At 31.3% G+C, this 15,292-nt stretch overlaps 2 protein-coding genes across 5 annotated transcripts; one reads left to right on the top strand and one right to left on the bottom strand.

The window, feature by feature from the left end:
- Positions 1–2,571: 2,571 nt before the first annotated feature.
- LOC145153762 (uncharacterized) lies at positions 2,572–13,240 on the bottom strand. Of its 4 annotated transcripts, none has more exons than XR_013734274.1 (8): positions 13,107–13,240; positions 12,458–12,483; positions 11,298–12,344; positions 10,783–10,851; positions 10,508–10,706; positions 10,332–10,418; positions 6,117–6,171; positions 2,572–2,858 (listed from the first exon to the last, which is right to left on the bottom strand). XR_013734274.1 is itself a non-coding variant. In XM_079075495.1 (7 exons), the coding sequence occupies exons 2-6, from the start codon at positions 12,458–12,460 to the stop codon at positions 10,348–10,350; spliced, it is 1,389 nt and encodes a 462-aa protein (XP_078931621.1). In that variant the 5' UTR covers positions 12,461–12,483; positions 13,107–13,240; the 3' UTR covers positions 5,890–6,171; positions 10,332–10,347. The 4 variants fall into 4 exon arrangements, 2 of the variants coding, with proteins under 2 accessions (XP_078931621.1, XP_078931622.1); XR_013734268.1 differs by lacking the exon at positions 2,572–2,858 and adding an exon at positions 4,430–4,503; XM_079075495.1 differs by lacking the exon at positions 2,572–2,858 and having other exon boundaries at positions 5,890–6,171.
- LOC145153798 (WAT1-related protein At2g37460-like) lies at positions 6,348–9,018 on the top strand. Its single transcript, XM_079075497.1, has 7 exons — positions 6,348–6,668; positions 6,759–6,821; positions 7,091–7,207; positions 7,281–7,521; positions 7,603–7,764; positions 7,944–8,095; positions 8,491–9,018. The coding sequence occupies exons 1-7, from the start codon at positions 6,466–6,468 to the stop codon at positions 8,732–8,734; spliced, it is 1,182 nt and encodes a 393-aa protein (XP_078931623.1). The 5' UTR covers positions 6,348–6,465; the 3' UTR covers positions 8,735–9,018.
- Positions 13,241–15,292: the final 2,052 nt, after the last annotated feature.

Raw genomic sequence — 15,292 nt, 5'->3', positions numbered from 1 at the left:
CACCACCACGACCACCGTCTTCAATTTTCATCTAGAAATCAATGTTGTTAATATATATATATATATATATATATATATATATATATATATATATATATATATATATATATATATATATAATTTTTTTTTTTCGTTTCATCATCTATAATCAATTGGTTTAATATTATATATGCACTCTGCATATTTTAAAAAACAAATATCTTTTCACATATTACAAACGTTTACTCAACATTTTTTTTTGTTTGTATGTATGATTTGTAAATTGTATACATTTTCAAAACAAAAAACAACTTAGATAACTTGTATTTACGGAATTGAAATATAATCATTAAACCATTAAAGATATCAAAATATAATAGCTTATTGTCATTGAAAAATAAAACCGATTAATCAAATTTGGTTTTCAGCTAGATAATTTGTTTATTTATTTTTTGGTAAACAAAATTAACTCTAAACCGTATTCGAATTCAACTTGATGACAAAGAATTTGGTTCGTTTCGGGTTTTTAATTTATGTTGAGAAGTTTATAAGCTAAGGAATCCGAACCTATAAAGTATAAACACACTAGTAACAACATCAAATAAATAAATTATTAAATTACGTAAAAAGTTTGTTTGAAATTGTTTCCCTAAAGTTTGATGTGATGGTAGGAGTATATTTCAAGCTTTATCCAACGTATGCGGATTCTCGGAGCCCCGTTTTTTGGGCAGAACAAATGCGGATTCAATGTCATTTAGCTAATCCGTGACACTTGGCTTTTTTGACAAGAGTTTGGATCCCTTATCACGTTATCCACAACTAGGTTGGACTCTAGTTAGGAGTTTATGTTTAATGGGTTAACCAAGTAATTAATTAAGACATATATCTAAACAGGAAACAAATCAAAAGTCACAAAAATGTGTTTTCAATACATACAATCTCTTGAATTGTTTTAAAATTAATATTATAAAATAATAGCTAATAATATGTAATTTGTTTTTTAATCCTTTATTTTTTAATTATATATAATAAGTTATTAAACTTTTTCTAAATTCTTATTATACCATTAAAGTGTATTTCAGTCCATTAATTCTATTATGTCGTATGAATCATTATTCAAAACAAATCACAAATTTCATCATACTAAACTAATTAGTAACATAGAATTTTTCCATCACTTTATGTTTAAAATACATTCTTTGCATTACATATTTTTTTAGTTTATAAATATATAAATATTTAATGGTCGAGATGAGTTTAATAGTCTAATACTCTTTTCAAATATTTTAGTTTATAAATATTTAGTGAATTAAATATTATTAGAATAATTGTATTATTGTCGCAATCTACTTTAATAAAATAATATTGGAGATGTTAAGCATTTGGATACATCTATTAATAAAATTAATTAATATGAGGTGGCATTTAATATGTGGAATTTGAATAAAAAAGAAAAAAACTATAAAAATAACAAATGGATATTAAATAATTCAAAAAAATCTAGAAAATGACAAATGTCAAAATGAAGGAGAAGAAGAGATGTGGCAAAATCATTCTTATTTATTAGGGTAGATGTACATAATAACTTTCTATTTGGGAATTCCTCTTTGTATTAATATATTAATTGATGTATATGTATATTAATGAAAATTTAGACCTGGCAAACGTATCGTGTCGTGTCAAGACATTAAACGGGTTGAAAGGGCTTGACCCTAACCCGACCCGTTTAATTATCGTGTCATGTATTGTCAACCAATTTATTTTCGTGTCGGGTTTCAGGTTAAAGTTTAGACCTTGTAAATATGTTGTGTCATGTCGGGTTGAAATATTTTAAAGGTTGAAAAGTAGGAGTTCTGGATGCAAAACGGAAAAAGTGAAACACTGAAGTTATGAGATGGAATGACAAAATTTATAGTAAGTTTAGAAAAAAAAATGAAAAGCGTTAAAGTTAGGGAGCAAAGGGATAGGTGGTGAGGATGACTAAATTAAGTAACTTTGAAAATTTGAATATTAAGTTTGAACCACTATAAGTCTATAACATATAATATATTTATAAAAATATGAAATTTATAATAAATAATATATAATTAAACAGGTCATATTCGAGTCATCTTCGAGTTGAAAGTCTTGACCCTAACCCTACCCGTTTAATTATCGTGTCAACACATTTACATAAACGTGTCGAAATCTATGACCCTGACCCGCTAATTTCGTGTCGGTTTCGTGTCGGGTTCTCATGTCGTGTCATGTTTTGCCCGGTCTAGATGGAATTCATATATTTTTTTTACATAAATGGTCCATATGGTTTACCAAATGTCACAAACTCAGCCATTACTTATTTTTTATGAACATGGTCCTTATGGTTACCAAAACTTGTGTGAATAGTCTTTTTTTGCTCATACCGTTACTTTTGATCATTTTAATAAACTCGTGTAATACACGAGTCTCGCACCTAGTGTCTATTATTTATGTTAAGGGTACATTCGAAAAAGAAATTCATAAGCTTATCAATAAGCTATTTGAAATACTTCTCTAAAAAAACTAAGCTACTTTAGTGGCATCATCAAACATAAAATTGCAAGTTTAAAAGGATAAGTTAACTAATGCATCTTACACACATCCTAATTGGTTATAAAAATTTCACGTTTCAGATCCACCCAACCTAGTTTTAGGGTTGATAATTGGTCTGGTTGAGTTGGTTTCGGGTTAACATTTTTAGCCAAACGGTTTTAAAATTTGAACCTCATCTGACTTTTTTAATTAAACAGGTGGAGGTTTTCAACAAAACTTAACATGTTTAGCAAACAAGTTGATATCTGGTCGACACATTTTTTTTTCCAATCCAGCTTGTTCGGTAGACGAATTGAACCCGGATTAACCTATTCAAAATTTAAAAAATAAATAAAATAGGAAAAAATTATACATAGTTAAATAAATTAAAAACTCAAATAATTATTCGAAGTTATAAAAAAATAAAACTACAAACAGATAGCCAACTTTTAAACAACTCGACTAAATTAGTTTTTGTGTCATCGTGAAAGAAACAAAAATGGAAAATGGAAAATCAAATAAAAAAACTAGATTTTTTTTTTTGAACCGGCAAATCTAATCTATTCTTATGTTCACGACCGGACTTGAACCCTCGACCTTAAAAAATGATAAACTTTTAAAGAACTTGACTAAATTAGTTTTGTGTCATCGGAAATAGAAAATCAAATAAAACAATTAGGTTTTTTTTAACAGCAGCGGATAATAAAACAATTAGGTTTAATGGTTAATAAATGATGAAATTTGAAGTGACTAAACAGGAGTCTGTCAATTTTAGAATTTAGAATTATCTTTATTTTTTAAATATATGTTAATTAAATATTGATATTAAATTAAATAAATCGATGGGTTGTAATCTTGGAATTTTCAACCTTAACTTAATCCAATTAATTAAACGGATTAACACATTTAACTAATGGATAATCATAAGTAATGTTTTAGGATTAGATTAGGAGTATGATAGTTTGACGTTAAAAAAAACCTGTTAATTTCTTGGATATTTTTTATGGGTTGTATCTGCTTTGTTTCAAATAGCATAAAAAAATGACTTGTTTTGAAATTAAAAAAGTTGATAGCTTTAAGTGTAGATTAACGATACTAAAAGTATCGATACCACAACGAAAAGAAGAAGAAAGAAAACATAGTTCCCTCGCCACCCAAAAGGGATCATTTAGGGGGATTCCACCCAACAAAATATCCCAAATTCGTGTTCAGTTTTTTAAGATATGAAAAGCTATATGCAAATATTTGCTATTTATCCAGTAACATATATATTAATAATTCATGAGATATTAGTCATATTACACAATTGCGATTTGTGATATCTATCTTGTACAGGAACTCTAGAAAACACGAATAAATTTGAACTTATGTGTATACCGACATATATAACTCATGCATCCAAATAAAAACCCAAATTTAAAATTTGCACTCACTAAATTATAACTATCACTTGAGAATAAAATAATTTTGTTATAGACTCTTGTAATTCAAAATATAATGACTTTAAAAAGGTTGATTTAGAATTTTCGACTAAGCATTATAATAGCAATTCTATTTTTAAATGGTGCACTGCTAACTATTATTATTATTATTATTATTATTATTATTATTATTATCATTATCATTATTATTATTATTATTATTTTCTATTCTTTTTAACACTACAAATTCATGCATGATAACCACAAATGACAAATCGACCCCTGAATGTACAATATTTAATTTCAAAACAAACAGATAATAGAACCCATCCAAAAGCAAGATTAATGGATAAAGCAAACGAAATACATGTGACGTAAAAATCAATTAAAAGTTGTACTAGAATAAACGTTTTATACAAAAGTTTTCGATGTTAAGGATTATTGGCGGAAACAAGAATCGTCTCAACTTTTTACATAATGAAATAAATTTCTCATCAAATCATTGCTTCACTTCACTTTACGTGTACTCTTCATTCTTTTCTTATAAAATAGTCTATATATACAATCATTAAAGAATAAATATATCATAAGAAAACATTTAAAACAAAATCAACTATTAGGAGCTCTTTTAACCACCAATATCTACTATCCAAATAACTTTGCACATATACTCCTATATGTTATATTTGAATTTAAAATGATGTTATTGCTATATATTTGGATCCAATTTTTACCATTACATGTTTCTAAGTCACAAAAACATCTTATCTTATACTTGTTAACACATTACGGATGATGATAAGTATGATAATGAAATTTGTTGTTTATAATCATTTATGTAGAAGTTCTCTACATTTTTACTAAGCATCTACTAACGTGTATTTCACGTCCAAACGTGAAAATTTCAACATGTCACACAATTAATCTTGTACATATATATGAAGGTATGACAAATACTAGATTTGCAAATTTTATTTTTATGCATGTCAACTGTAAGAAGTTTAAGTCTATATGAATCTACATACACGACACAACACATTTAACAACACCACAATGCATTCAAGTTTCTAAACAACGTTGGGCATTGAACATAATTGAGGGTTTTAAAACGAATTGAAAACCTCAATGAGACACAAAAAGCACACACAAGTCACTTGTATTGTGTGTCCATCAGCATGTCTCTTCAGTCCTTTGTCACGTGTTTCTAGTTGATAATAGTATTAGAGTGCCGTGTTTTTGACTTAACAGGGATAAGAGTTAATAATTGACATTTTTTTTATTTACAAATTTACTATTATTATTTTTTTCTTAAATGTGCCTTTGTTATCTTAAACATCATTTATCCACATATACACATAAAGACACAAGAAAATGCTTGGATCATCGAATGCATCAAGTTCACACAACCAATGATTGATCTCAAAACAAAGGTCCCCTAACAAGGCAACAACATAATCTAACATATTTTCCACCATACAAAAAGTAATAAGTTGCGTGGAAAACATATAAAAAATACCCCATTCATATCACTAACACATATATATATCATCACCCTACACCAATCATACATACCCCCATAAAACCTTTAAAAAGAAATGGCTTTTGTTAAACAGAAATTAGTGCTTTCATACGCAACTCACACTTTGCATTATTGCCTATCTAAAAAATCACACCGTATATGCGTATCTATCGTATATCACATAACAAAAATCATAAATCCCGGTATACGTTACGTAAACCATGTTAAAATTAGTACAACCGTTTTAAGCTTTTAAATGTAACGGATTCTAAAAAAAGGAGATAAATGTTATGATTATGTCATAAAGGTGTGAAGTCTGTTCATCTATTTAGTGTGAAAAGACGGAAATACCCATAAACCACGGATAACAAAAAAACAGTCGGTACGAATGAATCTAAGAAACAAAGATATCAGACAATATTAAAAGTAAGATTCCTGATTCGAGGTAAAGTTTTTATTGGTGCATTGCCTATGAGGAAAGCACAAATGTCAAACTTTTGAGTGCCTAATGGGTAAATTTCTATTTTTATAACGATTTTGAAAACGAGGGGGGTGTTTTTTTAAGGTAACTGAACTGACTTCATCATTGTTATACAAAAACACACAATTTTAGCAAAAGGAATTTACATCGGCCACGAGAAACTTACCAACAATCATATTGGAAAAACTTGTAAATTTCTAACTCCATTTTCCACTCCACCCCTGAAAAACATCCGAAACATGTTTTATTAAGTTATTATAACTATCTTCCAAAACTAGGGTCAACCTAAAAAGCTTTTTTTTTTTTTTTTTTAAATCCAAATTTAAAAAGATATAAAGAAATGTCTTGTTAGTATAAAGTGATCAAGTCACATTATCTTTTCTTCTTCCATTATTCTTTCATGCCGAAGAAATGTTATATATATAGACACAAGGGGGTAGTTATTTCATACAATTCATACAAGTTTTTTTTTGAAGCAAAGCAAAGCACAAGTAGTGAGTGTGAGTGTGATTGAGATGAGTAAGCATGAGGGCATGAGTGAGATTTTTAGAAAAGGGAAGCCTTTTTTGGCTGTGATTTTCTTGCAATTTGGACTTGCGGGAATGGATGTTATTTCAAAAGTAGCTCTGAATCAAGGAATGAGCAATTATGTGTTTGTTGTTTACAGGCATGCTGTTGCCACCATTGTCATGGCCCCATTCGCCATTGTTTTAGACAGGTTCCCTTCTCTCTCTCTCTCTCTCATATCAAAATTTATTTTTCTATATCTTAATTTTTTTCATTGATTATTATCATGCAACTGTAACAGAAAAATACGACCAAAGATGACTCGCCCCATTTTCATCAAACTTATGCTTCTTGCACTACTGGAGTAAGTTTTTCTCGGTTTTCTATAGTTATTTTCGATCATGAGTACACGAAGGGTATTTTCGTCTTTTTACAAGAGATCAAGAACAAGTCTCTAACTCCCTATCCGACCTTGTTCCACCTTTATGGCGGCACAAAACTTGCAATTTTTGTCCCGTTGATCTGATGATGAGTCGGTCTCAGCTGAATGCATACCAAACACAGTATAACTTGTTACTTCATGTGGGGACACTAATTTAATAATTAAATCATGATTTGTTGCTTATTTGGCAGGCCAGTTATAGATCAGAATCTCTATTTTCTAGGGATGAAAGCGACAACAGCAACATTTGCAGTTTCAATGTGCAATGTTCTTCCTGCTATAACTTTTGTCATGGCATGCATTCTAAGGTAAAAAAAAAAAAGTAAAACATTTATTCATGCAAAGAATTAGAATTAATTTAGTGGTTTTTGTTTGACTCAGGCTAGAGCAGGTGAACCTAAAGAATATCCGAAGTCAAGCGAAAGTAATTGGAACGATTACAACTGTTGCGGGAGCGATGCTTATGACACTTGTTAAAGGACCAATTTTGGAACTATTTTGGACAAAAGGAAGAAGTAATAGTAATGTTGTAAATAATGGGGTGGATCTTCATCATTCTTTAAAGGGTGCTATTATGATTACAGTTGGATGCTTTAGTTGGTCTTGCTTTATGGTTTTGCAAGTAAGGATTCATATTTTTTCATGGATATGATAGTGAGGTGTTATTAATCTTTTTTTTAATGTTTTTTTTTGTGATTTGCAGGCGATTACGTTACAGTCTTATCCAGCTGAGCTTTCTTTGACTGCTTGGATATGTTTATTGGGAACAATAGAGGGAGCAATAGTGGCACTAGTGATGGAGAGGGGGAACACAGCAGTTTGGGCCATTAAGTGGGACACCACACTTCTGGCAACACTATATAGTGTAAGGAAATTCAAGTTACATTTAAACTTTTTTTTCATTAATTGCATAATCATCAATTAATAAAGCTTCTATGTTTAATTCTTTCTGTTGGGACAGATTAATATAATATTTCTTAAATATAAATATATAATTTTTTAAATAATAATAAAAAAGGGTTTTAATTCTTGATGTTTATGCAGGGTATAATATGTTCAGGTCTCGCTTACTACATCCAAGGACTAATAATGAAAGACAGAGGTCCTGTTTTCGTGACTGCATTCAGCCCACTAAGCATGATAATTGTAGCTATCATGGGCTCCATTATTCTAGCCGAGCAAACTTACCTAGGAAGGTAAAATTTTTTTTCTCATTTCTAGATCATTTACCAAAAACTTGAAAAAATCAATAGCTAGTTAATGTTTGGTATGCAGTAATTAAAGAGGGAATGGAATGAAGCATTAGCTATATATATATATATATATATATATATATATATATATATATATATATATATATATATATATATATTGATTATAGTTTATTTTCATAAAATAACATACTTTCTTTATTAATCAATTTAATTTCATTGAGGTTATCTTTCTACATAAGAAACAACATGTTTGAATGACTCATTCCATTTCCTCAAGATAACCAAAACACAATAATTAAATGCAATGACTCATTCCATTCCTTTGTGATTCCATTCCATCATACCAAACAGCCACCTAATCTAAATTATTCTGACAGGGTTATTGGAGCCATTGTCATTGTTGCGGGACTCTATCTAGTTGTCTGGGGTAAAAGCAAGGATACTAAGCTTTCATCACTTCCTATCGATGAGCAAATAGCACAAGAAAAGAAAATTATGGGAATAGAATTAGAATGTGAAGAAAATTGTTGTCACAAGGTCACTATCAAAGTATCAAATGGAGATATGTGCACCAATGATAAAGTATGTGAGAAAAACAATCAGACAGGTGATGTAAGCTAACAGTAAAGGTCAACCTCCAAAGCAATTCCATCCATTTATCAAACAAAGTTAAAGAGAAATTTCACCCCCAACATGAGGTGGTAAAAAACAAGGACATTTATCTCTTGGTTGGGGTTAAAAATAGATGGTGGAAATTAAGGGATTAAACATAATGTATGAGATACTGAACTTTTGTTACAGATGGTAGCTTTTTAGAACTTAATTGTTTTTTTATATATATTAACCTACTTTATCTGTATCCCTAATATTGAAGTACCATATCTAATATTACTATTTTATCTGTATGCCTCATGTTGAAGTACCATATCTAATGATTAGTTTCATTCGCTGAAAAATTGAATACTTGATTAAAAAAATATCTGAATGAACTTTTTGTTAATTTATTGTTTACGAAGCTTGAATTCAACTTAAGTAAAAAAGTGAATTACAAACATTGATAAACATATATTTGTTTAAATAAGGCAACAAATTAATAATAATAGATACCACCATCAATGTGGCCTAGTGGTTATCACTTGGATATGAAATACTCCAAAAAGGAGCTGACCCAAGTTCAAATCCCACAGGCTTCAACCTTGGGGTCACCTCGAGTTCAATAATAATAATAATAATAATAATAATAATAATAATAATAATAATAATAACAGATGTGCCTTTATAAGTAATAATAATATTAATGCAAACATGAATGGATTAGCAGCATATAAGTGATTGGAAGTTGTAAACTGAGTGTTGATAAATAAAAATAATAAAAAAACATATAAATGATTAACTTTGAATGAAATCTTTTTTATTTGACATCAGTGCTCTTTGTTCCCACTTCCCATCCAATGATTTATGTGAAAGTAATAATCTATTATCGGGTGAGTGCCTGAGTGGATGTGCTTTATTTGCTTGTGTTGGTGGTGACATCCAGGAAACAATTTATTATAATCATGAAAAGCACAACTAGATCTTACACTTTGTGAAGGCTAAAAATGGTATGTACCTTCTATTATCAAATAGTACAGTTTATTATTATTTGTGGGATTAAACTATAGGCCTATAGGGTTAATTGGTATTTTGTGTAATTTTAAGGATTGATGAAATGACAAGAATTGATTTCATGGATTTTAGGAAGGAATGTGAAATCTTACAGGTGAGGTATTTCATGAATTCCCACAGAATTCAATTCCATACAATTTTACAACCAAGCACAGGAATCAACTGGACTGGAATTGAATATCCAATTCCGACCAAATCCTCTGAAATCCCATGAACTAAAAGCCCCCCTTAAAAAAGTGTTTGAGTGACCAAAGGTGGAAAAACTTTGAAACTTGTTTGCTATTTACTAGCACTGGCCCTTTCTTGTATGGTAATGCTTATGTTTTTAAAAACTTAATAGGAAAAACAGAAACTTTTGTTTTTTAGAAAGGGAACTTTATCTACTATAACAGGTGGCCTACAAAAAGGCACAGTTTCTACTAAATGGTGACACTGTTTGCTGCATTATCAGATTCTCCATCCAACATAACAAGGACAATAAAATTGCTAAAAGTGACATCACATCTAAAATAATACGTAAAATCATGAAAAAAAAAACATGAACATGTCATACCTTACTAAAATCAGATCTATGACACAATCTTTCCTTCTTCCTTCCCATATATCCGCTGAAGCTCCCGTGTAGCAGCCAGGAATGATTCTGAAAAAAAAGAAAGTGGATCATGAAGATGAATCAGTAATAACTGGAAATAGGAAACATATTAAATGAAGAATAATTAAAAATTGTACCTTTCCAAAGTCGAAAAGATTTTTGATTGATTGGCGATCCGGTAATTGTCTGAATAACATCAAATAACACACTCTGAGGCGTGTTTCTCAGCTCTTGAACAACCCCATATATTGTCTTTCCATTCTCAAAGTAAATGTGATTATTCGGGTGCTTTGTTTTGCATCCAGCATGACGTTCAAACTCATAAGCATTAATAGCCTTAAAAAGTCAAATATCTAACTGTTAGGAGGTCAAAATGGCTTCCATAAATAAGACCATATGCAAAAAAAATCACCTTGGAGAAAGTACATGATTGACAGCCACAAAGATAGGCAGCACCTTTGATAACACCACGGAGCTCCTTCTACCATGCATATGAGTTATGACACATTAGTAAATAATATAACCTCAAAGGAGCTCATGACAATAAGGGGTGTTTATTTTTTACTTAATGGACTTAATGGATTACTAAACAATTAATCTGTACAGCTATACATGGATGTTTCTTTTTGACTTAATCTCGTCATAATGACTTAATGGGTTGAGCCAAATAGCCTGACTTAATGTATTAAGACACCAACCCTTTAACAATTTTCCCTTCTTTTTTCCTCTCGCGTTAAAATTGATGAATATTGTAAAAACTGTTTGTTGGAATGTAAGGGTAAAATGATCATTTAGTCGCATTGAAATGGTTTGTATTCAGTCTAGAAAGGAACACTTTATCCAGACAAACATCACTGCACATTCAGTGACTTTACTCATACAGGACTTAATGGGAAAAAAACAGCCCTTTAGTTAATTAGCATCTACCTCTCTTGACCATGCAATGTACTTCACAGCAACCCCATCTAGCATACCAGTTGATAAAAGACTTCTGACATTTGAAGGGAAATTATTAGGAGGTGCCTTTTTATTTCCTTTTTGATCTTTTTTCCTTGAAATAGTATCTACTTGTACACCACTAACAAGTGCATCACTTGTAGATTCAGAAAAGCCATGTTCTTCTAATCTTTGAACTGAAGGCTGTCCCATTAAAAAGTCATAATTGCATACAAGCCTTCCGGAAGAATTCATGTTATCAGCATCATCACTTAATCCACCAAAAGAGATGATATTGTTTTCAACTTTGCTAAAAGAGTGTCTCATTGATAAACCACTGCTATCAGTTTTGCTCATTGTGTCATCCTTGTTGAAAACCTGATCCATCAATAAAGCATTACTATGTTCATTGAAGGCAACCATAGCTATGTTATTATCATCCTCTTTGATGAAAGATTGAGTCATTGATGTAATATTGCTATTATCCTTGCTGGCAGATGGACAGCTATAAGGCTCACCCATTGACATAAAACTGTTGTCCCCCCTGTTGAAAGTGTCTGCCATTGATATCATGCTGTCATTTCCTCTATCAAAAGAGAGTCCCATTGTTATGGACTCATCATCAGCCTTGCTATAAGCATGATCATTGATGGTATTATTAATATTATCCCCTGTGGAATAGGTATGTCCCAAAGAAACAGATACAAAACCCTCGGATTCCTTGACTTGGTTGACTTTGACTTTTCTAATCCCACTGTAACTGATACTTGATGTTTCATCATCAAATAGCCTTTCTGTGAATTGGGAGTGGAAACTAGAAGAATTTCCCCAAGAAGAAATGTTTGAGTTTAAAAGTGCAGTATATGAATTGGGGTGTGGAACTTCAACTGCCTGCTTCTTGTTGGGAAATAATTCTGCTTCAGCACCTTCCATGAACCATTGTTGAGAACGTTTGAGGTCGCTTCTAGGAGAATTATTGTGAGCTATATCACTATCATTTGAATTTCCTGGAGCTTTTGGCATCCAGAAGTCCTTGTTCTGGAAAGATTGGGACAATGAGTAATTTCAGAATGATATATCATTTAGATGTTCCCAAATGAGTATAAGAACTGTCAACTTAGCATTTATAGTGAATGAAAAAATGAGCATACCATCTTGCAGCGTTGATTAGAGCTCACTGAAACACAGTCATATAAATTTGTTAGGAAAGTATCTAACAAAACTAGAAATGATATGCAAAAATTGCACTGTATTAACAAAGATAACTTTCTGTAACTTATTACATTGTCGAGTTTAAGTCCTTTTCATGATGCTTAGTTTATAAAAAATGTAAGGAAAAAAAACAAGTCAAATATGAGTTTCGCAAAATCATGATTAATACTCGAAGCTAAAAATGTAGTGATTTTAGCTATTTTAAGTCGCAGCAGATTAAACTACGAAGCATTAAGATACAGTTGATTAACAAATATTTTGAACTTAAAAGTATGTTCATGTTCCAAGTGTTAATCCGGTCTCTTAGTCAAGAGACAATATTTAAACATCAACTTCAGCCGATCATTTCAACGATGTAATGAACTTTCAGTTGTCTCGCAAAAGGTATTCGGCAATTTACTTCTCATACTTCGAAACATAAACTGAAGCTGAATGCAGAAATGTTGAAATGAAATTAGATTAACAAAATAGTCAAACCCTAAGGAAAATCAAGCAACCTTGGATGTTTCTTTGATTTACTACTCAGATTAGATAAACTGATAAACACATTGAACTTAACACAAATATTATATCTCTGGTAAAGTTTACCGGCGGCCGTATGATCTCCGATCGACCGATTCCGGCGAGTGTTGTACGGAAGGTGATCACGGCGAGATCTAAGCAGTGCAGGGTTTGTGTGGATTTTTTGCTTAGTTTTTGCTTTAGTTTAAAGAAAGGATCAAAGATGGTCTTCTGCACGATTAGCATCTCTGGATCATGTACTACTGTACACGTGGCGAGATCAAAGTCGTTCGTTGATTAGATGGGCTGATGGATGTCTGTGGGCCGGAAACCAAAGATGCTTTTGAGGTGAAATTGGCTGCAGAGGATTATAACCTTCTGGGCCTATATCTCGGTGGAGCGACACGTTAGCAATTTTGAAATAAAAAAATCTATTTGTGTATTTTTTTATTGTGTCGGAAAAGCCGAAGCGCCGTGCTAATGTCTTTGTGTTCTGTTTTTATTTTTATATTTATATTTCTAAAAACGGAGAAGAGGACACAAATAGAAACAAAAGGTTAAAGATATAAATGTGCTAAAATTTGAGAAAAAAAAAATGCTCTTCAGTCTCAAAATTATTTTTAGGTACGCTAAAATTGAGATTTTTCTGGATTTTGTTTTTATTATTACTTTTATAACTTTGAAATTTTTTCTAGTTTTCGTCTTTATTATAGGTTTCCACATCATTATGAAATTAAATTCGTATAAAATCAAAAAAATTATAAATCTTTTATGTTTTTACTTTAAAGTATGAATTTTTTATTTTTTAAATACATATTTTATATTTTTTAAAGTATAAGAAACAATATTTATATTTGTAAAACAAAAAATATATATATTTATACATCTAAAAGATATATTTATACTTCTAAAGACGTAAAAATATGTGTTTTTCATCAAAAACTCTGTACCTTTGATGTGTTGTTTTTCGTCACGCGTCTTTTGTTTTTCCTTCCGCACCTTTTTTCTTTTTTGGGGCTATTTTGTCTTTCTCAAATGTAAAACGTTCACTAAAATTCAAGTTGTATTGTTCGAAACTTGTTTTTAGTTTACGTATTTCCTCTGCTTTGTTGAATCCTTATGCATTTGAAGAAGACATTTTCCTTTTCACTTTGTCTCTACCTATCGTGCAGGCAATTTCTTCTAATTCGTGCTCGTTATCGTCGTTTATGTCTAGCCCGACACAAGCATCAGATGAAGATGTGTAAGTTGTCGATGACATTTTTGTTTTTTTTATGCAACGACTTTAGCTTCTTTATTTTGCATATGTTCCATCTCAAACTCATGGCTAATACTTTCCAAGCCTCGCCATATTTGAATGGCCTCCCTTCGTGTCCTCACGAAACAAATCATATGCCTCGATGAGAATGTCTTCATCACTTTCTCTGTTTTCCTTTTACTTTTTAGGATGTTGTATAACACATTCATCTTTGTGATATTCTTGTTCATCTCCCGAAAATTTGTTGTCAATCGGTTTTTCTACGTTACCTACTAAGACCCATTTCTTCATAAAATCGTTTGGTAACACATAGCCAAAAATGATTTGTCGATTATGAATTTTCGGTCTCCACATTCTTGGATATGTCGACCCATGATTTGACCAACACAAATTCTTCCTATGGAATCCACAGGGGTTGTATTTCCCTTTCCTTTATCGTTGGGAGGGGGTTGGTTCAGGGTGACGGAGGTTGGGTTTCCGTTAAAAAGTTGTCATTTGGCTTGTTGGGGGTATGGCTCGGTGGGGTTGTTTTGTGGGGGTTTGATGGGGTTGGGTGTAATGTCCCAAAAACCATAGTAAATTTTTTTGATTCTTAAAATCCATTTTCATAAAAACCATAAGTCATATGAACATTGTTCCCAAAACATAGCCATAGAAATCATTGTATCAAGTAACATCTCACAATGGACCAAAATATATCTAGAATGTGGAGGAGAAGCTTGCTTGCTGGATCTATGCTCAAGGAACACCTTTTTCTTCTTCAAGACACCAAAAGTCACCACTTAAACTTCAAGAATACAAAAATGGAGGCTAGGGTTTGCTTGGGATGAAAGGGAGGTGATGGAGGCTGAGGGTGTGCAAACCCTAACCATCACATCCCTTAAATAGAGGCACTAACCCCGAAAATTAGGGTTTTACATATAGCCAGCCGCCATGTCATGACCAACAATGAAGGCACATTTCAATCGAGTGTCGCCATGTCGTCGCCACCAAAAACCTTATACTTTAAACCTTA

Source organism: Lactuca virosa, chromosome 1 (genome assembly GCF_052849685.1).
Source record: "Lactuca virosa cultivar CGN04683 chromosome 1, Lactuca_virosa_CGN04683_v6, whole genome shotgun sequence".
Lineage (NCBI taxonomy): Eukaryota > Viridiplantae > Streptophyta > Magnoliopsida > Asterales > Asteraceae > Lactuca > Lactuca virosa.
The sequence above is the reverse complement of the archived record's forward strand: the minus strand, read 5'-3'. Positions and strand labels throughout refer to the sequence as shown.